The 25,738-nt window shown below is 42.1% G+C and overlaps 1 protein-coding gene across 10 annotated transcripts; it reads right to left on the bottom strand.

Annotated features, from left to right (window-relative positions):
• Positions 1 to 25,652, bottom strand: LOC129824122 (protein SSXT-like). 10 transcript variants are annotated; one of them, XM_055883481.1, is made up of 13 exons: positions 25,364 to 25,652; positions 24,624 to 24,700; positions 24,386 to 24,470; positions 22,136 to 22,174; positions 20,815 to 20,974; positions 9,127 to 9,363; positions 8,788 to 8,958; positions 8,327 to 8,404; positions 6,617 to 6,664; positions 6,191 to 6,313; positions 4,720 to 4,856; positions 4,177 to 4,239; positions 1 to 3,372 (listed from the first exon to the last, which is right to left on the bottom strand). In XM_055883481.1, exons 1-12 carry the CDS (start codon positions 25,430 to 25,432, stop codon positions 4,222 to 4,224), a joined length of 1,242 nt encoding a protein of 413 aa, XP_055739456.1. In that variant the 5' UTR covers positions 25,433 to 25,652; the 3' UTR covers positions 1 to 3,372; positions 4,177 to 4,221. The 10 variants fall into 10 exon arrangements, with proteins under 10 accessions (XP_055739456.1, XP_055739454.1, XP_055739453.1 ...); XM_055883479.1 differs by having other exon boundaries at positions 1 to 4,239; XM_055883478.1 differs by lacking the exon at positions 4,177 to 4,239 and having other exon boundaries at positions 22,136 to 22,171; positions 25,364 to 25,649.
• Positions 25,653 to 25,738: the final 86 nt, after the last annotated feature.

Genomic DNA, 25,738 nt, shown 5'->3' on the forward strand with positions numbered 1-25,738 from the left:
AAAATTCTAGCAATTTATTGTTGCAGTTTTTCCACAGTGACCTACTGTACCATTTAACATCACAATGACACTTACAGTAACGACCCCATCATATTGGCTACAGGGTGCTGAATGAAAAACAAAACATTAATTACAAGATATGTACTACAGTATACCAAGGTTAGTATCTTTGAGGCTGACTGGAAATCAATTATACATTTCTCTTCTCTGTAACATGTGCATGGTGTGTCCATGTAGTAATAGTGTATCAAGCCCAAGGTTTAATAGAATAACACAACTAAAGTCTGTACAAGCATAAGATGTTGCATGACATTAATGGAAATGTATCTCAAAGCTTCACAAGACACTCCCTCTGAGTGTTTTATGTAATATTGTACCTAACTCACATTCAGTTGGTGGTAACGTACAACATGACACTTTGAATTACAAGTTTATTCTGGGGGGAAAATGGCTTCCGTCATTGTAAAGAAGACTCCATCAGACTGAAAGAAGCTTATGTGGGACTGATTATACTGAATGTACGAGTGAGTCTGATTGGACAGTCTGTGGTCAAAGCACTCCCTCAGTCCCATAATGGGAATATTCAGTATGGACATAATGTTCATAAAGTTGCAAATAAAAAATGTTATGTATTGAGCAGACACTATTCTCCATCACATGGAACAGAGATCTGTGTCGGATGTACATTAAGACATACGTTTGGAATATCCCCCAACTGAATAAAGCCCTTAACCAGCTGTCCATTAACAGAGCACACTGAAGCGCCAAGGCCATATTCTGACAACAGATACTGTAGATGCTACTAACTTTAACCTTTAGGAGTAGCAGGGGGCATTGGAAGCATTCAGGTGCCCTATTCATAAAGCGTCTCAGAGTAGGAGTGCTGATCTCGGGTCCATGTAGTCCTTCACATTGTGATAGCCAAGGAAAACCTGATTGAAAATCAGCTATCCTAAATCAGACACTTTAGGAGTATGGGCTCAGCGCGGTTTTACACACACAGTGCATTCGGAAAGTATTTACACACCTTCACTTTTTCCATATTTTGTAACGTTACAGCCTTATTCTAAAATTGATTGAAATTTTAAACAATCCTCAATCTACACACAATACCCCATAATTAAAAAGATAAGTTATTTTGTGGAAATGTTTGCAAATTGATTTTCTTTTTTTTTACAGAAATAACCCTATTTACAAAACTATTCAGACCCTTTGCTATGAGACTCCAAATTGAGCTCAGGTGCATCCTGTTTCCATTGATCATCCTTGAAGTGTTTCTACAACTTGGAGTCCACCTGTGGTAAATTCAATTGATTGGACATGATTTGGAAAGGCACACACCTGTCTATGTAAGGTCCCACAGTTGACAGTGCATGTCAGAGCAAAAACCAATCCATAAGGTAGAAAGAATTGTCCGTAGAGTTCTGAGACAGGATTGTGTCAAAGCACAGATCTGGGGAAGGGTACCAAAACATTTCTGCAGCATTGAAGGTCCCCAAGAACACAGTGGCCTCCATTCTTAAATGGAAGTTTGGAACCACCAAAACTCTTCCTAGAGCTGAGCAATCGGGAGAGAAAGACCTTGGTCAGGGAGGTGACCAAGAACCCAATGGTCATTCTGACAGAGCTCCAGAGTTCCTCTGTGGAGATGGGAGAATGTTCCAGGAGGACAGCAATATCTGCAGCTCTCCGATCAGGCCTTTATGGTAGTGGTCAGAAGGAAGCCACTCCTCAGTAAAAGGCACGGCAGCCAGCTTGGAGTTTGCCAAAAGGCACCTAAAGGATTCAAGATGCTCTGATCTGATGAAACCAAGATTGAACTCATTGGCCTGAATGCCAAGCGTCACATCTGGAGGAAACCTGGCAGCATCATGTCAGGATGTTTTTCAGCAGCAGGGACTGGTAGATTAATCAAGATCGAAGGAAAGATGAATGGGGGAAAGATGAATGGAGCAAAGTACAGAGATCCTTGATGAAAACCTGCTCCAGAGCGATCAGGACCTCAATATTGGGGCGAATGTTCACCTTCCAAAAGGACAACGACCCTAAGCACAAGGACAAGACAACACAGGAGTGGATTCTGGACAAGTCTCTGAAAGTCATTGAGTGGCTCAGCCAGAGCCTGGAGTTGAACATGATCGAACATCTCTGGAGACCTGAAAATAGCTGTGCTATTCTGTGTACGCTCCTCCTCCAACCTGACAGAGCATTAGAGGATCTGCACAGAAGAATCGGATAAACTCCCCAAATACATACCCAAGAAGACTCAAGGCTGTAATCGCTGCCAAAGATGCTTCTACAAAGTACTGAGTAAAGGATCTGAATACTTAAGTAAATGTGATATTTCCATTGTGTAGATTGATGAGGGGGAAAAAACGATTTTATACGTCTTAGAATAAGGCTGTAACGTAACAAGATGTGGAAAAAGTCAAGGGGTCTGAACTTCCCTGAATGCACTGTATATCTCAAGTCAGTATTCAGCCCTACTCACAGGTCATGTTCTGCTTCTGCTTCCCAAAGAAATAATGTTTCAGCACTGATGCTTCAATGCACATGGGTGTTCTGTTTGAGAGCTTTCTATATACAACCCATTCATAAAACCAAGGCATCCGATTTGTTCACCCCAAGCACATATTCTTTGTACAAGTCACTGAAGAAGCATAGAGAATTCAGGGGGAACAAATAACAAAAGAACAAACAAAATGGGGGATGAATACAATGTCATCACGACAACAAAAAAATGACATCAATAGACATAGTTCAGAAAAAAAAAAACAATATTCAACAAGAGTCTCCAAATTCTTATACAAAGTTAGCTTAATCTAAAAAGCATAAAATTGATTTTTACATCATCACACATGTTGACCTTGACATGTACCATGGCCTAACAGAATTTTGTTTCAGATGCAAGATCTCCTCACGCTGCCTCTGTCCCACCCCTCCCATTGGCATTATTGCTTCTTATGAACGGGGGGGGGGGGGCTATTGGATGGAGAAACATTGCACTACATGAGTGTGAAGTTCAGATCTGTACAATTCTGTCCTGTTATATCCCAAAAATGAATGTAACTTGTTATTTTTGCCCATTTCACAATCTGCAGGGCTCTGTATAAGGCAGCTCTGTTTCGTTTTAAGGCATCGCTGCTTTGAGACCAACACAGACCAGAAGCAAAGTGATGGAAGTGGACAAAATCATCTCATTATCGACATTAACAAAAGTTACACTTTTCACATAAGGACCACAAAGTGTGTGCGTGTGTGTGTGTGTGAGAGAGGGTGTCTCAGTGATCTGCAGCCGAGTTTAGAGGTCAGAGCAGGGCTCTTGTTGACTGCCATGACCATCTCTCATTGCTGGTAATTTCCATATTGACCCTGTGGAGGAAGGAAGAAAGTACTGTAAATGGACACATCTTAATGACTTCTCATTCAAACATCTGAATAAACAGGCATTTACTTGAGAAAAGCTCATATTTATATATCTAAATAGGATGCAAACAAACACATCTGTGGTAGCTATCAACCTTATGTCACAGATGCAGACTATTCCTGTTTGGCTGCATTGGCTGGATTTAACCAGCAGGTGGGAGCATGGCCTCAGAAAAGCTAATGAAAGGAGGGACGCAACTTCTTATTAGTATACTGCAGCATTAGGCAAAATGCTGCTCTGTGACTTGTGCATTTAATATGATAGGAGGGATGTTTTTTTGTTGGTATTTTAAAGGTTCATTTCTAAACAGGGGTCGAAAGTGGCTGCTCTTTAGGAACACAATTGTCATTAGTAACATATTTCAGATTTTCAGTTTCAATTTGACTATTACTTTGATCAGATACTATTTCTACACAGTGCATAATTATTAATAAATGACACATAAAACATTAAAATGCAGTTAATTGCATGAAAAAAATATAAATATTAACCAAAGTATGGCGAGTTGTATTTTTGATTTTGTCAATTCCAAACCATCTACATTTTCTCAAGTTCCCCTACAGATTGTGCTTGATATATTTGAAGACCTCAAGCATAAAGTTCGACCCCTGGTTACAAAAAGACGTAAAGAAATCAGATGTTTAAACAGAAGACAGGAGGAGAAACATAACAAATGCAGATCACGGCTAGGCGAACAGGTCAAACGTCCAGATTTGACGTTGAGGTGACGTCTTCACAGCAACCATTACCTTTGCTTCTTACAGAGCTAGTCAGGGGTTCAAATCCCCGGGTCTTTATTTCCTCATGTGTCCCTGAATATTCAAAGATAAAGAATCAAAGTGTAGCTGTGGCCTCCGCAAAGGACCACAGAAAATACAGGGCAACACGTAGCTCTCCCTCCCTGTCAACACTCCCAAAGGTCTATGTTACATTTGGGGAGGAGAGATTCTACATTACCCTGCTCTGCTCTGACTTGCTGTATTATTCAAGGCAATATATTAAACTCTTTTCCACTCACAATTCAACTGTGAAGGCAGGTTTCTCCTAACAGAGGAGAACCATACTAAGCTGTAAGCTGGCTAAACACATCAAACCGTTTAAGGAATTATATATTAAACTCCCCATACAACGTCAGCATGCACAAGACACCCACTCCTCCCTGGTCTCTTGCTTATGGACACTCCCTGAACCCTGGATAAACTAAATGTTATATCTCATATTTAACTTCTATCCATCTTTAGCCAACATACAAGGACACAGTAAGACCTGCCTACTCATGGGCTCATGCTCACCTGGTCGTAGCCTGGGTATGGGCGTTGTTGCTGGGCCTGAGGGGGCCCGGGCTGGGGGCCCCGGTAGGCCCCGTACTGCTGCCCCTGTCCCTGGGGGTAACCCTGGGGGTACTGGCCTGGAGCTCCCTGGGATGGACCTGGCGGACACACAGAAATCAAAGGTTATGGACGTCTGACTGAAATATTACATGTACATGAAGATACTGTTCTTCACACCAAATAGGTACACAACCACACTATTATAGACATTGTTCAATAATCAAATGCAGTGTCTGGGAGCGTAACAGCATGCTAGATTCCCAGATTTTGCTGTTCGATGTCAATCATTATGACACGTCGTATTCTTGCACAATTGAGCGCTTCAGGGGAACTCACTTAGAGTCAATCCACCTCCATCTACCCATGAACACAGATCCACTGACAGGCAGACCGACAGGGGCATGGCAGAGAGAGAGACTAGTGGGTAGTATTAGTTGGGCCCTGGGCCATTCGTTGAAGTTTGGCTTCACACTAACACTGGCCTACTCTTCTCTGTAATGAGAGAGTCAGAGAGTCTGACTAACTGCAGCCGGCGCTGTAGCCAGCACCAAGGACGGGGCTGGGTGTTAAGTCGTCTAATGCAAGGAGACATCAAGGAGATTCCGTGGGCCTTCATTAGAGAAGCGGAGCCTCATTAAAAACCACTTCATCGGACAGCCTCTGAATACTACCGTTGCACTGGTGTTACCGTACCGCCGCATATCGCCGTGCTATCAGGCATTCCAAAGGCTGATCAGTGATAGGATGCCTGACTGACTGGAGCCAAGTCAAAAGAGAGCCACGCAACATCGTTAGGGCGCTCGTAATGCCAACGCCGCAAAGCTTAACTTAGAGGGGGCCCGCCTGCGAGAGTGAACGAGCGTGTGGCAGATGGAGCCTACCTCACAGCCTCTGCCTCTCTCCACCAGCTCATTACTGACATGAGAGAAATGCCTCTGGCTCAGAGAGAGAGAGAGAAAAAGCAGGAGAAGAAGAGCTGACAGGATTTTAAAAACAAAGGGGAGAAGGCCCACTCGCACACACTGCCAAGGGCGATTACCCATAAGCCTGACCTTTCCTTTCTCTTTCACTCATTCTCTCACACTCCATCTCTCACTTTCTATAACACAGTGACTAGGCCTGTACAGTGACCCACCGTAGTACTAGAGGGACACCTAACACAGCACATTGTCTGCCAGTTCCCTCTTCTGATCAACGTGCCAGTGTCTGTAGCCTTGACTGTGCTGCTGCGACATTGAAAGTGCACAATGTAAATTAGGAAAACAGTGGCGTGGTACAGTAAACATACGGGAGGCTCTGGGTTGGTGCCATTTGGAATCAAGGACTGATGTTTCAAGACAACTAAATCGAAAGCAAATGGTGCCTCCTACAGGATGAGTGTGGACTGACAGAGAAAGAGGAAGTCAAAGGGAGACTGAGTATTTCCACCCACCATAACCCTGTTGCTGTCCAGGATAGCCCTGCTGTCCGGGGTACTGCTGCTGTGGGGGGTAGCCCTGCTGTTGAGGAGGACCTTGCTGGTAGGCCTCCTGCTGCTGGCCATACTGTGCATTTCCTACAGGGGGGGGGGCAACAGAGACATTACAGTACCTGTGACATTACAGTATCTGAACCAGGCTCGACGACATAACAGCAGACAGCACAGCAGTGCTTAGTGTGGCCAGAATCAGGGTTGGGGTCCATTCCATTTTGATTCAGTCAACTCTGGAGGTAAACAGAAATTCCAATTCAAAATGTTATGTTTGGAATTTCAGTTTACTTCCTGAATTGACTAAACTGAACATGAAATTGACTCCAACCCTGATCCGAATGTTTTGAAAACACTGATTTAGGCTGTTAACAAACAAAGTTAACAAACCATGATCTTTTTCATAGGGGGACTGTTGGTTGGCTGCTGGGTCTCGCTCTGGCAGACAAGACAAGAACCACAGGAGAAAAAGAACCAACACTGTGAGCATGCCCATTGAAACATGAAGTTTTGTTTTTAATATACAGAATTGTTATAGTGACACCTTTTCAGCATCCTTACCTGACACCTGCTATGAGCCGTAAAATAAAATAAAAAGCTTGAACGACAACATTTATGAGAAATGAAATATTTGTGAGTGAGAAATCAAGAATGATATTTTTTTTTAGGAAGGCAGAAAACAGACCACAGACTCGGCAATCTTCAGCCGCTCAACTCAACCTCCCTTAACCTGAACTGAGCTGGCCAGGGAAGGCTAATTGGGAGAAATAATACTGGTGTAGAAAGTGTATTTTAGGCATGTTAATTGTAAAAAGCTAGCATTTAGGCTACTGCAGTTATTGAACAAAATAGCCTTAGCAACAAAAAAGTTGCATTAGTTACGGTATATGGCTTTAGCGTAGCTTCCTTTTTCCCTACGTAAATTTCTGTGAAACTACATTGATACCTCCGTGGTAGTATTGTTCTGAGAAATCAAAGCGTTGATCAGGAAACGGTGGCTAAAGCAAACTGTACTCACCATCACCTATAGCATTACTTCACAGGGAGATAGGAAACATGTTATTTCATGTCCATTTTGGAGGAGATAGAAGTCAATGGGGGGAAAATTCAGTGGACTCAAATATTGTTATATACGCATAAACATTTATTGTGCTTCACAGTGTCTGTGTGTAGAAATGTTCAGAAATATAGTTTTGAAAAAAGCTTAAACTAATCCTGGGAGAAAATAAACTACTTTCTTTTGAGAATATACATATTTTTCCAAAACAATATTTAAAATCCTGTAATTCCCATCAGAGTACAACCTAGCTATTGGAGACTGGAGAGTGCTGTGTCAACGTTTCAAAGTGAGTAGAAAGTAGAAAAGGTGTAAAAAAGTGATTGACACATGCAAGAGAAAATTATTCATTTGAGAATACTTGTTTATGTTGATGCTATGACACAAAACCACTATGAAGGGGTGGGAAATCACTGGGGAAATCATCCCAGTCCAGCTAATCTCATTTTCCTCCATGAGTCTTTGACACAACATCTGTCAAGTCTGCTAACTCGTGTGTGTGTGGGGCTTCTGCTAAAGTAGGACCTCTGCTTCCGCTAAAAGCACGACCGGAGATCAACTTCCAGGATTGAGTCGCTGTATGCATTTGGAGTCCCACCTTGACAAGATCAGGGTTCGACAGAATAACTAGCCGACTAGCTATTTGTTTATCGACGAAGCACAGCCCTAAATGGGACGGTGGGCGGGAAAACCGAACATCAGAGCTTCCTTCAGGCCAGACTTACAGAGCACAGTGACTAATGTCCAACTGAATAGTTAGATGACTTTCATCCTCTACTTCCACAAATGTTCTAGATAACCGCGTAGGAACCAAAATAAACCGCCGACGCTCTGTATAAGGCTTGGGTGTGAAGTGGTGCTGAACAATCCACTCCCTTAGCTGATGGACAGGGTCACCATCTGTCACAATGTTGTTTTGCTTTGTTACGCTCTCCATCCTCTGTCCTTCTCCATGCCTCAACACAGCTCCTCTAAGTGAACCTTAGACTGGCAGAGGCTTGGTTGGTTCTACGAGCGAGCAAGCGGTTGGTTGGATCTCCTACCTTCTGAAGCTCCCTGTCCTGCGTGACTGTACTGGTCCCCATAGTAGTCTTCCTGCCCTGGGTACTGCTGAGGGGGTCCTACACACACATACACACACGGCAAACAACACACACACAGGTAGATTCAAGGTGTTGTTGGGGGGTAATTTCGGCGAGGAAGTGAAGTTGTAATTTTGGCCACTTATTTGCTAGAGAGCTCCTGTGTGAGTCTCGTTGGTCACCAAACTACAGTTTAGTAGTGCTGGGACTGACAACCTTCAGGGCGCCTGGGTGAGTGTTCCTTCTATGGTTATGGGGCTACCTGCGTCTGTGAGCCACGGCAGTGGAAGTGAAAGATAGCTCCACTTAAAGACGAAGAGGAGAGGGGGTTAGGTACAGGAGAGGAGGTCGCAGCCCTGTGTAAAGTCAAACCAAGCGCCTTGCTCTTTGCCCAGTGGTCCACTCTGTGGAGCGGCGCATACCTTGCTGTGGGGGTCTGTAAGGGGGCATGGGCCTCTGCCCCATGACATGGTTGCCTGGGTTGACCTGACCCATCATGCCCATGGGATTCTGCTGGCCCTGGTAGTGCTGCCCACCACCCCCAGGGGGCATGTTGTACTGCTGGGAGGGAGGCTGCTGGTGCATCATGGGGCCTGGGGTGGGAACAACACAAATACACACAATATTTCATTACAGAACCCTATTAGAAAAATAATAATAATAAATGCTCTATGGGTGGATGTCATCATCAATAGAAGGACAACTGAAGGTCCAGTGTGAGAGATCTATTAATTATACTTTTTCCCCCCTCTTTCCTGTACCTTGGTTAGGCTGCATGTTCATGTTGGGCCGGGGGCCGTAGTTGCCCATGGGTCCCTGTCCCTGGGGCATGTTCATCTGGCCCTGGGCAGGCATGCCCTGAGACGAGGGCACAGCGTGGTTGTAGCCGCCCATGGAGCCGTGGCTGCTGGGGGGCATGTTCATGGCGCCACTGCCGGGCATGTTGGGAGGCTGGTTGGGGCCAGGCCCGGGGCCCTGCATGGGCATGTGATTGGGCCCTGGGAAAAAAGGACAGACCATTTAACCTTCAGGATGATACAGTACCTTGCATAAGTATTCACCACCCTGGCGTTTTTACTATTTTGTTGCATGACAACCTGTACATTTTTTGTTGTTGTATTTTTTCTCCCCAATTTCGTGGTATCCAATTGGTAGTAGTTACAGTCTAGTCTCGTCGCTGCAACTCCCGTACGGACTCGGGAGATGCGAAGGTCGAGAGCCATGCATCCTCCGAAACACAACCCAATCAAGCCGCACTGTGTCTTGACACAATGCCCATCCAACCCGGAAGCCAGCCGCACCAATGTGTCGGAGGAAATACCGAACACCTGGCTACCGTGTCAGCGTGCACTGTGCCCGGTCCGCCACAGGAGTCGCTAGTGCGCGATGAGACAAGGATATCCCTGCCGGCCAAACCCTCAATAACCCGAACGATGTTGGGTCAATTGTGCGCTGCCCATGGGCCTCCCGGTCGCGGCTGCAGTGACAGAGCCTGGGCTCGAACCCAGAATCGCTAGTGGCACAGCTAGCACTGCGATGCAGTGCCTTAGACCACTGCGCCACTTGGGAGGCGACAACTTGTAATTTAAATTGATTTTCATTTGGATTTCATGTAATGGACATACACAAAATAGTGAAATGAAAAAATAATGGAAAATGGAAAAGTGATGCGTGCATATGTATTCACCCCCTTCGCTATGAAGCCACAAAATAAGATCTGGTACAACCAATTATCTTCAGAAGTCACATAATTAGTTAAATAAAGTCCACTTGTGTGCAATATATATATATATATATATATATATATATATATATATATATATATATATATATATATATATATATATATATATATATGTGTGTATATATATATATATATATATATATATATACACATATATATATACACATATATATATACACATATATATATATACACACACATACATATATATATATATATATATATACACACATACATACATATATACACACATACATACATATATACACACATACATATATACACACATACATATATACACACACACACACACACACACACACACACACACACACACACACACACACACACACACACACACACACACACACATACATACATACATATATACACACACAGTGGGGCAAAAAAGTATTTAGTCAGCCACCAATTGTGCAAGTTCTCCCACTTAAAAAGATGAGGCCTGTAATTTTCATCATAGGTACACTTCAACTATGACAGACAAAATCAGGGGAAAAAAATCCAGAAAATCACATTGTAGGATTTTTTATGAATTTATTTGCAAATTATGGTGGAAAAAAAACATTTGGTCAATAACAAAAGTTTCTCAATATTTTGTTATATACCCTTTGTTGGCAATGACAGAGGTCAAACGTTTTCTGTAAGTCTTCACAAGGTTTTCACACACTGTTGCTGGTATTTTGGCCCATTCCTCCATGCAGATCTCCTCTAGAGCAGTGATGTTTTGGGGCTGTTGCTGGGCAACACAGACTTTCAACTCCCTCCAAAGATTTTCTATGGGGTTGAGATCTGGAGACTGGCTAGGCCACTCCAGGACCTTGAAATGCTTCTTACGAAGCCACTCCTTCGTTGCCCGGGCGGTGTGTTTTGGGATCATTGTCATGCTGAAAGACCCAGCCACGTTTCATCTTCAATGCCCTTGCTGATGGAAGGAGGTTTTCACTCAAAATCTCACGATACATGGCCCCATTCATTCTTTCCTTTACACGGATAAGTCGTCCTGGTCCCTTTGCAGAAAAACAGCCCCAAAGCATGATGTTTCCACCCCCATGCTTCACAGTAGGTATGGTGTTCTGTGGATGCAACTCAGCATTCTTTGTCCTCCAAACACGACGAGTTGAGTTTTTACCAAAAAGTTCTATTTTGGTTTCATCTGACCATATGACATTCTCCCAATCTTCTTCTGGATCATCCAAATGCTCTCTAGCAAACTTCAGACGGGCCTGGACATGTACTGGCTTAAGCAGGGGGACACGTCTGGCACTGCAGGATTTGAGTCCCTGGCAGCGTAGTGTGTTACTGATGGTAGGCTTTGTTACTTTGGTCCCAGCTCTCTGCAGGCCATTCACTAGGTCCCCCCTGTGTGGTTCTGGGATTTTTGCTCACCGTTCTTGTGATCATTTTGACCCCACGGGGTGAGATCTTGCGTGGAGCCCCAGATCGAGGGAGATTATCAGTGGTCTTGTATGTCTTCCATTTCCTAATAATTGCTCCCACAGTTGATTTCTTCAAACCAAGCTGCTTACCTATTGCAGATTCAGTCTTCCCAGCCTGGTGCAGGTCTACAATTTTGTTTCTGGTGTCCTTTGACAGCTCTTTGGTCTTGGCCATAGTGGAGTTTGGAGTGTGACTGTTTGAGGTTGTGGACAGGTGTCTTTTATACTGATAACAAGTTCAAACAGGTGCCATTAATAGAGGTAACGAGTGGAGGACAGAGGAGCCTCTTAAAGAAGAAGTTACAGGTCTGTGAGAGCCAGAAATCTTGCTTGTTTGTAGGTGACCAAATACTTATTTTCCACAATACACATCCTACAATGTGATTTCTGATTTCTGGATTTTTTCCCCTCATTTTGTCTGTCATAGTTGAAGTGTACCTATGATGAAAATTACAGGCCTCTCTCATCTTTTTAAGTGGGAGAACTATATATATATAACCCACTGTTCCTAGGCCATCATTGAAAATAAGAATTTGTTCTTTACTGACTTGCCTAGTTAAATAAAAGTAAAATCATAGTCGGGTTCTAAAAAAAATCTGAAACTTTGAACATCCCTCGAAGCGCCATTAAATCAGAGAGGCAACAAAGAGACCAAAGATGACCCTGAAGGAGCTGCAAAGCTCCACAGCGGAGATTGGAGTATCTGTCCATAGGACCACCTTAAGCCGTACACTCCACAGAGCTGGGCTTTACGTAAGAGTGGCCAGAAAAAAGCCATTGCTTAAAGAAAAAAATAAGCAAATACGTTTGGTGTTCGCCAAAAGGCATGTGGGAGACTCCCCAAACATATGGAAGAAGGTACTCTGGTCAGATGAGACTAAAATTGAGCTTTTTGGCCATCAAGGAAAACGCTATGTCTGGCGCAAACCCAACACCTCTCATCACCCTGAGAACACCATCCCCACAGTGAAGCATGGTAGTGGCAGCATCATGCTGTGGGATGTTTTACATCTTCAGGGACTGGGAAACTGGTCAGAATTGAAGGCGCTAAATACAGCGAAATTCTTGAGGGAAACCTGTTTCAGTCTTCCAGAGATTTGAGACTGGGACGGAGGTTCACCTTCCAGCAGGACAATGACCCAAAGCATACTGCTAAAGCAACACTCGAGTGGTTTAAGGGGAAACATTTAAATGTCTTGGAATGGCCTAGTCAAAGCCCAGACCTCAATCCAATTGAGAATCTGTGGTATGACTTAAAGATTGCTGTACACCAGCAGAACCCATCCAACTTGAAGGAGATGGAGCAGTTTTGCATTGAAGAATGGGCAAAAATCCCAGTGGCTAGATGTGCCAAGCTTATAGAGACATACCCCAAGAGACTTGCAGCTGTAAATGCTGCAAAAGGTACCTCTACAAAGTATTGACTTTGGGGGGGTGAATAGTCTTGAACTGCAGTGTTGGTTAAGGGCTTATAAGTTACCATTTCACGGTAAAGTCTACACTTGTTGTATTCGGCACATGTGACAAAGTTTGGTTTGATTTAGTTATGCACACTCAAGTTCAGTTTTTTTGGTCTTATTTCTTGTTTCACAATTTAAAATATTTTGCATCTTCAAAGTGGATGTTGTGTAAATCAGATGATACAAACTCCCAAAAATCCATTTTAATTCCAGGTTGTAAGGCAACAAAATAAGAAAAATGCCAAGGGGGGTGAATATGTTCGCAAGCCACGGTATGTTACCATACAGTACAGAGATAAAGATGGAACTGTTAAATTAAAAGATTTTCTCCTGAGAGAGTATTTTCTCCCTATTCTAATATTTACAACCATGTGTGCTATATATGCCTTGACAACTGGTAATAATTGGCATAACAAAGTAGACTAAATGCTCACAGTCTCCCTCACTCAAACGAACACGCATATAAACACAACCACAGTGAAGTGGAGTCCAAGACCACCTAGGAACATAAAGCAAAGAAACAGTCAGATGCACAATTATACCTCTGAACTAGCTGCACTGGGAGCCACGTTTGAAACGGAATTACAAAGAAAACACTACAAAAATGTATGTGGTCACCATTCATGGAATACATTAAATATATACATCATTTGGGAACCATTTCATTGTTTTATCACAGGTACATTATTTTCCCCATTTGAATCTTGCAGCAACTCAACGTACGGCTTTTCATGACTTATGGGCAGGGCAGACCATCTGATAAGCCATTAAACATTTTGAAGTGCAAACTGGAATGAACATGTAAGAGGACTATAGTGAAATAAAGTTATTCTATAGTGAAATAAATCTCACATCTGTGCTGTTTGCGAGCGATGTTGTTAGGCTACATTGTATCGTTGTTTCCTCTTCAGAGCCTACTAGTGAGAAACAAACTTTTACTTCACAGAGAGAACCACGAGATCTTCAGGTTTAGCATCCACACATTTTTGAATGATCTGAATGATGATGATTATGGTGAAGGGGGTGATTAAATATACATTATACAACGGGTGAGTCTAATCCTGATGGGTTAAAACAGCATTCCAGCCGGTGTCTATTCCACAAGTTACCACCGGCTAAATCGACGACGTTGAAATGCCCATTTACTCTGTTCCATCTGACTGCGCAATCCACTGTCTCATCAGCACAGCCAGGCAATTATAAACTTGATCTCCACTATATTTTATTTATTTATTTTACCGTTATTTTACCAGGTAAGTTGACTGAGAACACGTTCTCATTTGCAGCAACGACCTGGGGAATAGTTACAGGGGAGAGGAGGGGGATGAATGAGCCAATTGTAAACTGGGGATTATTAGGTGACCATGATGGTTTGAGGGCCAGATTGGGAATTTAGCCAGGACACCGGGGTTAACACCCCTACTCTTACGATAAGTGCCATGGGATCTTTAATGACCTCAGAGAGTCAGGACACCCGTTTAACGTCCCATCCGAAAGACGGCACCCTACACAGGGCAGTGTCCCCAATCACTGCCCTGGGGCATTGGGATATTTTTTTTAGACCAGAGGAAAGAGTGCCTCCTACTGGCCCTCCAACACCACTTCCAGCAGCATCTGGTCTCCCATCCAGGGCCTGACCAGGACCAACCCTGCTTAGCTTCAGAAGCAAGCCAGTAGTGGTATGCAGGGTGGTATGCTGCTGGTAAAGCATCTCGGCATTATCTCACATTTCTTTTAGACTAACATTTGATTTTCAACAGCAGAGAATTGTATAAACCTTGCTGTCTGTCTCTCCGACCTTTTCAATTTTGTTTTAATATGGAATTGCGATCTCCATCATCCCATATAAAGTGAATGTGTCCGAATGAGCCAGACAGCAAATTGAGCTGGTTGTCATAGCAACATACAGTTAACTAGCTAAATCGATACTTTGTTGCCAAAACTAAAACGGATGAGTGGAACATCTTTCGGCGGCATGACTATGGATGAATGGGAAAAAGAGATGGCAATAATACCCAGGCATGCAGATTTGGAGGATACTGCATTGAATGACCTAGAGAAAAGCAGCGATGAAAAAAAACACAGTTAAGAATACAAACTGAGCTATGCGTTGCTTTGAGGGCTGGCTAGCAGAGAAGAAAAGGTTGTTGACTTCAAAACTGTCACTAAGAGTTTAATATCCTTCACCGATAGTTTTATGAAGATGTACAAAATGGGAAGGGGGAGCAGTACAGCATTAGCTACCTGGCACTCTGGGGTGGGCTCAAATGGTTTCTAAATGACCCTCCCATCGGTCGCAGCTGGTGCCTTATGAAGGACACCGAATTTACCACCCCGAATCATGTATTTATGGGAAGCATTAAACAGCTAAGGCAGCAAGGAAAATATATCACAAACAGACACCCTCCCATCACCGATAAGGACATGGCCTAGCTCCAAAACTCCCAGGCTCTGAATCCGGTACACCAAGGGGTCTAGTCCAGAAAGTGTGGTTCAACTTCCAGTTACATCTGGGTCGAAGAGGAAAAGAGAGGAACAGACAACTAAAGCCCAACTCATTCCTCGTAAAAACAGACGAGAACGGTCTAAGGTATGTTATGCATAGCCTGTTTGTGTTATTTCTAAGTTGCACTCGTAATTAGGCTATTGGAAAACAATATTATAACAACGCATTCTCTCTCAGATATGCCACTCTCGCATATAAACGAGGCAACAAAGAATCCTCTGGACAAAAGGGAGAGGGGCAGGGAGTCCAAGAGTGGATTCATGTTCGAGCAGCCAGGGAACCCACTATGCCCGGTGGCATCACTGGAAAAATATCTATTGAAATACCCAGAGAAAGCCCTTCAATTTTATCTCCACCCAAGGAGAGGAGTGTGTATCGGGGACTCAATCTGGTACACATCAGAGCCGATGGGCGTGAACTATCTGACAGCACTTCTACCCAAGATCTGCAGGGCAGCGGGAACAACTACATACACAAATCACCGCATCAGGACCACGACAGTCCAGAAACTGGCCAATGCCGGTTTAGAAGCGAGGGAGATTATGTTAGTGAGTGGGCATCAGTGCAAATATATCTACAACACAAAATCCATTTCTACATGTGTGTATAGTTCGTATGTTATGTGTGTGTGGATGTGGAATAGAGTTCCATGTAGTCATGGCTCTATGTAGCACTGTGCACCTCCCATAGTCTGTTCTGGACTTGGGGACTGTGAAGAGACCTCTGGTGGCATGTCTTGTGGGGTGTGCATGAGTGTCTAAGATGTGTGCAAGTCGTTTAAACATATAGCTCAGTGTTTAGTTTCAACATGTCAATACCTCTCACAAATACAAGTAGTGATGAAGTCAATCTCTCCACTTTGAGCTAGGAGAGATTGACATGCATATTATTAATATTAGCTCTCTGTGTACATCCAAGGGCCAGCCGTGCTGCCCTGTTCTGAGCCAATTGCAATTTTCCCTCTGTGGCAACTGTTAAGGTTGAGCAGTGCTTTATTATGGACAGACTTCTCCCCATCTTAGCTACTGTTGTATCAATATGTTTTGACCAGGACAGTTTACAATCCAGGGTTACTCCAAGCAGTTTAGTCACCTCAACTTGCTCAATTTCCACATTATTAATTGCTAGGTTTAGTGAATGATTTGTCCCAAATACTATGCTTTCCCCCCTGAAATACTTAGGACCAACTTATTCCATGCCAATTATTCTGAAACTAACTGCATTTCAGTTGCTTGGTAGCTGACGTGTATAGTGTTGAGTCATCCGCGTACATAGACACACTGGCTTTACTCAAGGCATGTCGTTAGTAAAGATTGAAAAAAGTAAGGGGCCTAAACAGCTGCACTATGTTCTGTTAGACAGGTAACTATTTATCCACAATATAACAGGGGGTGTAAAGCCATAACACAAGTTTTTCCAGCAGCAGACTATGATCGATAATGTCAAAAGCAACACTGAAACAAAACACCCCCCCCAATATTTTTATCATCAATTTCTCTCAGTCATTTGTGTAAGTGCTGTGCTTGTTGAATGTCCTTTCTTATAAGCGTGCCGAAAGTCTGTTGTCAATTTATTTAAATGTAAAATAGCATTGTATATAAGTGTGCTATTTGAGCCAGTAAAGGGGGCTTTACTATTCTTAGGTAGCAGAAATACTTTTGCTTCCCTCCAGGCCTGAGGGCACACACCTTCTAGTAGGCTTAAATTGAAGATGTGGCAAATCAGAGTGGAAATATCGTCCACTATTATCCTCAGTAATTTTCCATCCAAGTTGTCAGACCCCAGTGGCTTGTCATTGTTGATAGACAATCATTTTTCACCTCTTCCACACTTACTTTACAATTCTTGCCTTTCATAATTTGCTCAGATTTACTTGGATGTGTAGTGTCAGTGTTTGTTGCTGGCATGTCATGCCTAAGTTTGCTAATCTTGCCAATCTTGCCAATGAAAAAGTAATTAAAGTTGTTGCCAATTTCAGTTGTTTTGGAATGAATGATGGAGCTGAGTTTGCCTTTTTTCCAACATTTAATTGAAGGTGCTCCAAAGCTTGTTACTATCATTATTCAAGTTATCTAGAAGGGTGAGTGACTAACTGTGAATTGTTTTGGCAGAGTGAAAGTACAAGCGCTTCCCACGTTCGATCACACACCTCCACATCAAAGCACGCCTCCAAGACCCACATTTCCTTCTGTTGAATTTCCTAATAAGGAGAATTAAAACCAAGGCTAAATCAAGTTCAGCCCTCTTTAATGATGCTATTATTTTCTCCTTCATGGCATGCGGAGTGCGAAAGCTCATCAACTAGAGAGAGCTTCTACAATAAGATTGAATTGGCTTCTTTCTCTCGTCGATACGTTTCACACCTTTCCAATCCAGAACCAAGCACACGAGGAATTCATTTTCATAATGTTAGATGGGATGGGTATATAGTCTTCTCTATTCGCTGCAGAAAATTGCAAAGGAATAACGTTAGGAAACAATAACCTCAACCTACAGCTGTCAAATGATTTGGCATAAATAGAAGCAATCAGCAACAGCTTGATAAAAAGTGTAAAACATGTGAATGATAATTACACAATGTAAATGGGACAATATTTTCATGTTGTAAACCAACTAATAATTGCACTTTTAGCTGTCTCATTAAAATGTTTTCAATATCTGTTTATGAATTTCTACAATTTATATTTGGTTTGAGGTTACGTCGGTGAAATTTGGAGCCATTAACATTTTAAAATATTGTCCTATGTACATTGTGTAATTTACGGATTTGTCCTTAACTATTCCCGTAGGGATATCGAATGTCAAACCAAATTGACCATAGGCATTACGATCGGGTGGCGTGCAGCTGCGCTCCGAATTGCTGCCAGCTGTGGGCATAATTGAATTAAACCCAAGGAAAACTGTTACATACTATTTTTTCCTAACTAACTGACAAATCTCAGATTTGGACGAGACTGACTTTATGACCAAATGTATCATATTTACACTTTGTAGTCAATTTTAACACTAGAATAAATGTTTGACTAACATCAATGCCACATAGGATATTTTCTACCAGTTGCTCTTTAAACTTTGATTCATTGATTGAATGAAACTATAGCAGCACATTTGAATCATGACGGTGACACGATGGAAAAGCGAAAAACAATTCCGATTCACGTTTATTGACCTAAGAGGGAATCTTAGCACAGCTCATAAAACATATAGAAGACACATCAGGAAACAAACAGAAAAAGTCAGACAAATACCTTAACAACCTTTCTATCCCACACCTGCCCATATGGGGAGTTGTTCAGAATAGTAAGGCCCTATAAAATATGCGTTGTGGAGAACAGACGGAATCACCGAATCCAGACATTAAAACAGAATTCAACAACATTCCCCCAAAAATGTGTACTTAGTAGGGAATTAACTTAGAAAATAATGTAATTTTCCAAAGTTAATCATAAGACGTGAACAAATGCCTGTGTGTGTGTGTGCCGTGCGCATGTACACTTTGTGTAGCCATTAGCAATGATGCTAAACGATAACCGTCTTATGGTAGAGATGGAAACGATTCCCCAAAAACCTTCTCAATTCACCCTTAATCATTTTAAGATGGTCACACCATAATCATTTAGCTATTAGATGTATTGACTCAGGGGCGTTGTTAATAAATGTCTAAAAACATGTTGTTTTCACATTGAAGGCCAAATCATTTGGACGCTACAGACGTTTGTGAAAAGACCGATTTTCGGGATGTCTCGTGGTCTGACAAACGTTGTAACTTGGCCACCTTCTACCGCAAATGCGGAAAGCCGCCATTGGCAGATGCGGTGGATTCAGACTCAGCAAAACATATCTATAGCTTAAGACAGATTTTGATGAGGATTTTCTTTATGTTGACTGTAAGGGGTTAAACATTAACTACAAAGTTAGCCTATGCCTACCTGGCAGAATGATATCATGATTATTTGCATCAATCCAGTGGCCATTTGTTTTGCAATCTCATCAGATGACCTCCACAATCACCAGACCTCAACCCAATTGAGAGGGTTTGGGATGAGTTGTACCGTAGAGTGAAGGAAAAGCAGCCAACAAGTGCTCAGCATATGTGGGAACTACTTCAAGACTATTGGAAAAGCATTCCTCATGAAGCTGGTTGAGAGTGTGCAAAGCTGTCATCAAGGCAAAGGGTGGCTACTTTGAAGAATCTCAAATATATTTATATTTGTTTTTTGGTTACTACATAATTCCATATGTGTTACTTCATAGTTTTGATGTCTTCACTATTATTCTACAATGTAGAAAATAGTAAAAATAAAATAAAAACCCTGGAATGAGTAGGTGTCCAAACTTTTGACTGGTATTGTATATATATTTTTTACACATATTTAACCATTTTTAGGGTAGGCACAAAACTACCTTCGTCCTTTCATAATAAAAAAAAAAACGGTACTGGTTACCTTCAGACGAGTTCCGTGACACTTGTGGGGTAACATTAGTTTGTTGCCCAAATGGGCTGTAGATCAGGTGGCAGGTTATGTGCTGGATAGCACGTTAGTTCAGAGGGGAGAGTTTTAGAGAGGGGGATCCAATCACTATAGTAGGCCTATAGGCTACTCCAACACTTTATTTTTATACAAACCTTCAGAAAACACAATGTGAAACTTGTCGTTCTCACGGTCAAGCGAAATTATACAATGTATCACTTGTACACCAGTGCACTCTGAAGAGTAAATAACGATACAATGTAGCCGAACAACCTCGCTTGCAAACAGCAGAGATGTGAGATTATTTCACTCTAGAAGCAATGAACAAAATATTTAGGGGCATATGGCAGTCTGCTCTGCCCTGCCCTTCCTCTCAGTCACACCAGGGCTGTGAAGCATATAGGGTTGCTATATGATTGAACCGGGAAAATAATGTAACTGAAAACATATAAATGAAATAGCTCCCCAAAAATGTCTGATGTTAATATTTGATGTATTACATGAATGGTGACCACAGGCCTTCCAAAAATACATTTAAATCGTGCTTTAATAAGATTATTTTTCACCCTACTCCATTGTTTTGGTAATTGCTTTTCAAATTTGGGTCCCAGTGTGGCTAGTTCCGGTGGCATCATGACACATCTGACTGTCCCTTCTCTTAGAAGACCACCAGAGCTCACAGACCGACGAGTGACATCATCGTTTAGCAGAGCACCATTCCCTCCCATCCCAGATCTGTGGTGTTGCTAGGCAACCATCGTGAGAGAGAAAGGGACAGAGGGAGGTGGTGGTGACGAAGAGGTCACTTACCAGGCATCTGTCCGTTCATCTGGTTCTGCATGTGTGGGGCAGTGGGGCCGCCACTGACCATGCCCTCCGAGGGCATGTTGTGTCCGTGGGGGGGCTGGGGGCCAGGCGCTCCACTCTGATTCATCCCACCAGGGCCCATGGGCATGTTCTGAGTGGGTGGCTAGACAGACAACACAGAGACACAGGGAGAGAAATACTATCTGTGTTAAGGTACATATCTGAGCCATGTATGAGAAAGAAAGCAAGTGATGTTGAAGGTACAGAATTAAAAGACTCAGGCTTCATCTAACTGTGGACATATAATCTCTGGCTATACAGTGCATTCGTAAAGTATTCAGACCCCTTCACCTTTTCAACAGTTTATTACATTACAGCATTATTCTATAATTGATTACGTTGTTTTTTCGCCCCTCATCAATCACACACAATACCCCATAATGACAAAGCAAGATCCAGTTTTTTTTTTAAGTTTTCTTTTTAGAAATGTTTGCAAATGTATTAAAAACAAAAATACCATATTTACATAAGTATTCAGACACCTTGCTATGACACTCCAAGCCATGAGGTCGAAGGAATTGTCCATAGAGCTCCGAGACACAAATCTGGGAAAGGGTACCAAAAGATTTTTGCAACATTGAAGGTCCCCAAGAACACAGTGGCCTCCATCATTCCCAAATGGAAGAAGTTTGGAACCACCAAGACTCTTCCTAGAAGAATGGGAGAAACTCCCAAATACAGGCGTGCAAAGCTTGTAGCGTAATACCCAAGAAGACTCAAGGATGTACTCGCTGCTCAAGGTGCTTCAACAAAGTATTAAGTAAAAGGTCTGAATACTTATGTGAATGTTATATTTCAGTTAATTTTTTATAAATTTGCAAACATTTCTAAAAACCTGTTTTTGCTTTGTCATTGTGGAGTATTGTGTGTACAATCATGATGAAAAATAACAATTTAATCAAATTCAGAATTAGGCTGTAACGTAACAAAATGTGGAAAATTTAAGGGGTCTGAATACTTTCCGAATGCACTGTATAGTGTCTGGATATATGTTATTCTATCCTCTATTTCACAGTGCCAGATTGAAGCAACAAGCAAGCTTATATAATAAAGGATGGCCTATCAACAGAGTATACCATTACATTATCTCATACTATTGTAAAGGCCATCAATTGGCCTATCACCAGCAGTGTGTCTCAGAGGTGTGACATACCCTGATTGAATGTCTATGGGAAATAGCCTGCAATACACAGTATGAAGTGTGAACCAAGACACCTTAGACACCCTATCATAATTCAAACACCACTTCTCCATCCATACTCACTTCAAGCTTTACCTCTGGAGGAGTAGGGGAGTCACACTTCTGAAATCAAGTACAGAGCATCTAGGTGAACATTATACACCTCCCCTTTGTCCAACAACAGGGGAGACCGAGCAAGCTTGCATTTGGGTGGCATATGAGGCATATCAAATGATTGCTTTCAATCTCACATGCACCACAAAATCTATCGTCAGAGCTTGACAGCGGTAGATATACAAGCAAAAGGGAAGGGGTAACACGTATTATGGCCTCATTTCCTGTACTTGACGAATCTAGTGGAATTTCTGACTAGCAGTGTAATGTACAGTACCAGTCAAACGTTTGGACACACCTACTCATTCAAGGGTTTTTCTTCCGTTTTACTATTTTCTACATTGTAGAATAATAGTGATAATAACAAATATGGAATCATGTAGTAACCAAAAAAAGTGTTAAACAAGTCAAAATATTTTTTAGATTCTTTAAATTAGCCACCTTTTGCCTTGACAGCTTTACACACTCTTATTCCAACAGTCTTGAAGGAGTCTCCACATTGGCTGCTTTTCCTTCACTCTGCGGTCCAAATCATCCCAAACCATCTCAATTGGGTTGAGGTCAGGTGATTGTGGAGGCCAGGTCATCTGATGCAGCAATACATCACTCTCCTTCTTGGTCAAATAGTCCTTACACAGCCTGTAGGTATGTTGGGTCATTGTCCTGTTGAAAAACAAATGATAGTCCCACTAAGCGCAAACCAGATGGGATGGCGTATCGCTGCATTATGCTGTGGTAGCCATGGTCGTGAAGAGTGCCTTGAATTCTAAATAAATCACCAACAGTGTTACCAGCAAAGCATCCCCACACCACCTCCTCCATGCTTCACGGTGGGAAACACACATGCAGAGATGGTCCGTTCACCTACTCTGTGTCTCACAAAGACGCAGCGGTTAGACCAAAAAAATTCAAATCACAAATTGGGACTCATCAGAACAAAGGACAGATTTCCACCGGTCTAAGGTCCATTGCTAATGTTTCTTGGCCCAAGCATGTCTCTTCTTATTATTGGTGCCCTTGAGTAGTAGTTTCTTTGCAGCAAGTTGAGCATGAAGGCCTGATTCAGGCAGTCTTTTCTGAACAGTTGAGATGTGTCTGTTACTTGAACTCTGTGAAGTATTTCTTTGGCTGCAATTTCTGAGGCTGGTAACTCTAATGAACTTATTCTCTGCAGCAGAGGTAACTCTGGGTCTACCTTTCCTGTGGTGGTCCTCATGAGACAGTTTAATCACAGAGCTTGATGGTTTTTGCGACTGCACTTGAAGTCCTTGAAATTTCCTAGATTGACTGACCTTCATGTCTTAAAGTAATGATGGACTGTCATTTCTCTTTGCTTATTTGAGCTGTTCTTGCCATAATATGAACTTGGCCTTTTACCAAATAGGGCTATCTTCAGTATACCAGTCCCTATCTTGTCACAACACAACTGATTGACACAAACCCATTAAGGGAAGAAATTCCACAAATGAACTTTTAAGAAGGCACACCTGTTAATTTAAATACATTACAGGTGACTACCCCATGAAGCTGATTGAGAGAATTCCAAGAGTGTACAAAGCTGACACTGCTACTTGGAATTCTCAAATATAAAATATATTTTGATTTGCTTAACACTTGTTGTCTTACTTCATGATTCCATATGTGTTATTTCATAGGTTTAATGTCTTCACTATTATTGTACAATGTAGAAAATAGTAAAAATAAAGAAAATCCCAAACTTTTGACTGGTAATGTATATGTAGAGGGCATTCTTTAATTGCCTGTCTATGCCCTTTTATTTGGGGCGACAGGTAGCCTAGTGGTTAGAGCATTTGGCCAGTAACCGAAAGGTTGCTAGATCGAATCCCTGAGCTGACAAGGTAAAAATCTGTATTTCTACCCATGAACAAGGCAGTTGTTCCTAGGCCGTCATTGTAAATAAGAATTTGTTCTTAACTGACTTGCCTAGTTAAATAAAAAAATGTCAAGTTGTGATCTAGGCCTATATATTATATCAGTTGGTGAAGAGAATTATATGGAGGGGGTATTTTTTTTATTACCATGTTTGGGGCAATAAAAAAAATACTAGGCTACTAGCCAAGAACAACACCTTATTTGAAATTGTACAATATCTGTACAACTTCATGAATTCCAGTACGCTTCATGTTTTCTCTCTGGCAGAAATGTGTCAGAGTGAATCAGCACCTACGTCACTGCCCTTCGCCCTGGACCCATACTCACAGCAGGGAGCAGAGACTGCATGTTCTGATTGGAGTCTGCTATCGTGGCCAGGTAAACCAAATTTCTGTGGAGCATTTGTTGGTACCTTTTGACAGAACGAACATAAAACACATTTTAACATTTAAAAGACAGGGAGATGGGCCATCAATACACTGCAAAAACTTACATGCATGACAGTGTGCAACCTGAAAGAACATCAGGTATGGAACTTTTGTATAATACATAAATGATAACTTACTGTGAACATTCTGCGGTCTTTCCTTTGCTCTGGAAATCCATTATACATTGAATCAGCTGATTGTTCTCATCCAGTAACTGAAACATGACAGAGCAAAACGGGAAGAAAACTGAAAAAAATGTGGATAGGCCTATAGAAGACAACTGCATCTTCCTATCCAGTAATGTTTGCATTCGGGCCTGTTACATATGAGAGAATATAGTAGCCTAAATACAATTTTAAGGGGATTGGAAACATGCATGAAAACAATGTTGCTTGTATTGACTGGTTGAACTTGAGCAGGACAAACAGTGTCCCATTCCAATGCAGACTACTCATGAAATCATATGTTCTTTGAGAGTACAGTAGTACATGAAATTGATGGCAACATCGTAGTTAGCTGGTCAACCGGTCTTTTGCCTTTTTCTCCAACGTTAGCTATAATCAATGTCAAAGATACTAACAAAAGACGCTAACAATCCAACTAGCTAAGAAAACCATAGCCTATGCTTCCATTTATATCAGAAGCAAATTCAATGTTAGTCCATCGAATCGACTAAACATGTTAGTTATTTTTAGATTATTTGCCCACTACCGCGAAGTTCATATTGACCGCGCTTTACCCTAGCAACATTGTTACCATCTATTTCCCTCTTTACAGTTCGACCTGGCCGCTGGCTAAGCTAGTTAGCTAACAACAGCAGCTGGTGCTGTATCCGCCTCCATTCTGTTGCGGTGCGTGATAAAAATGAATTAGCTACCTTTTGAATTCCAGCGGGTGTTATATCACCCTTTCCACGTTGTCTGTGAGGTGCAAACGCCACCGACATGGTGTTTTCATATAAAGCTAAAACATACAACTAAACAACTAACAAATCTGTAGAACTCAAAGCAGACAGTTTAGAATAGCAACATCTGATGTTATTCTGTGATGTAGTCCATGGCCGTGTTCGAGAGGATCAAATCCGCAATGTATCATGGGAAAATTGTGACTGATTGACTGATCTACAAACAACAATGAGTCATTATTTATGATCCACCGTGATTTGTAGATCAGTAAGTCGGCAGTGGCCTGCAGTCGTTTTGATGCTCTCGAACACGGCCAACTAAAGGGCTGAACGATAATGCCCTTGAGA

Source organism: Salvelinus fontinalis, chromosome 26 (genome assembly GCF_029448725.1).
Source record: "Salvelinus fontinalis isolate EN_2023a chromosome 26, ASM2944872v1, whole genome shotgun sequence".
Classification (NCBI taxonomy): Eukaryota; Metazoa; Chordata; class Actinopteri; order Salmoniformes; family Salmonidae; genus Salvelinus; species Salvelinus fontinalis.

Bases quoted from the DNA above. Each gene is read 5' to 3' on its own strand.
- LOC129824122 (XM_055883477.1), bottom strand. From the start codon at position 25,432: ATGTCGGTGGCGTTTGCACCTCACAGACAACGTGGAAAGGGTGATATA. The intron at 24,471-24,623 runs GTAAGTTATCAT...TTCTGTCAAAAG, and splicing joins AAGACCGCAGAATGTTCACA to GTACCAACAAATGCTCCACA. The intron at 9,364-20,814 runs GTAAGTGACCTC...CTTTTTTCCCAG, and splicing joins GATGAACGGACAGATGCCTG to GGCCCAATCACATGCCCATG.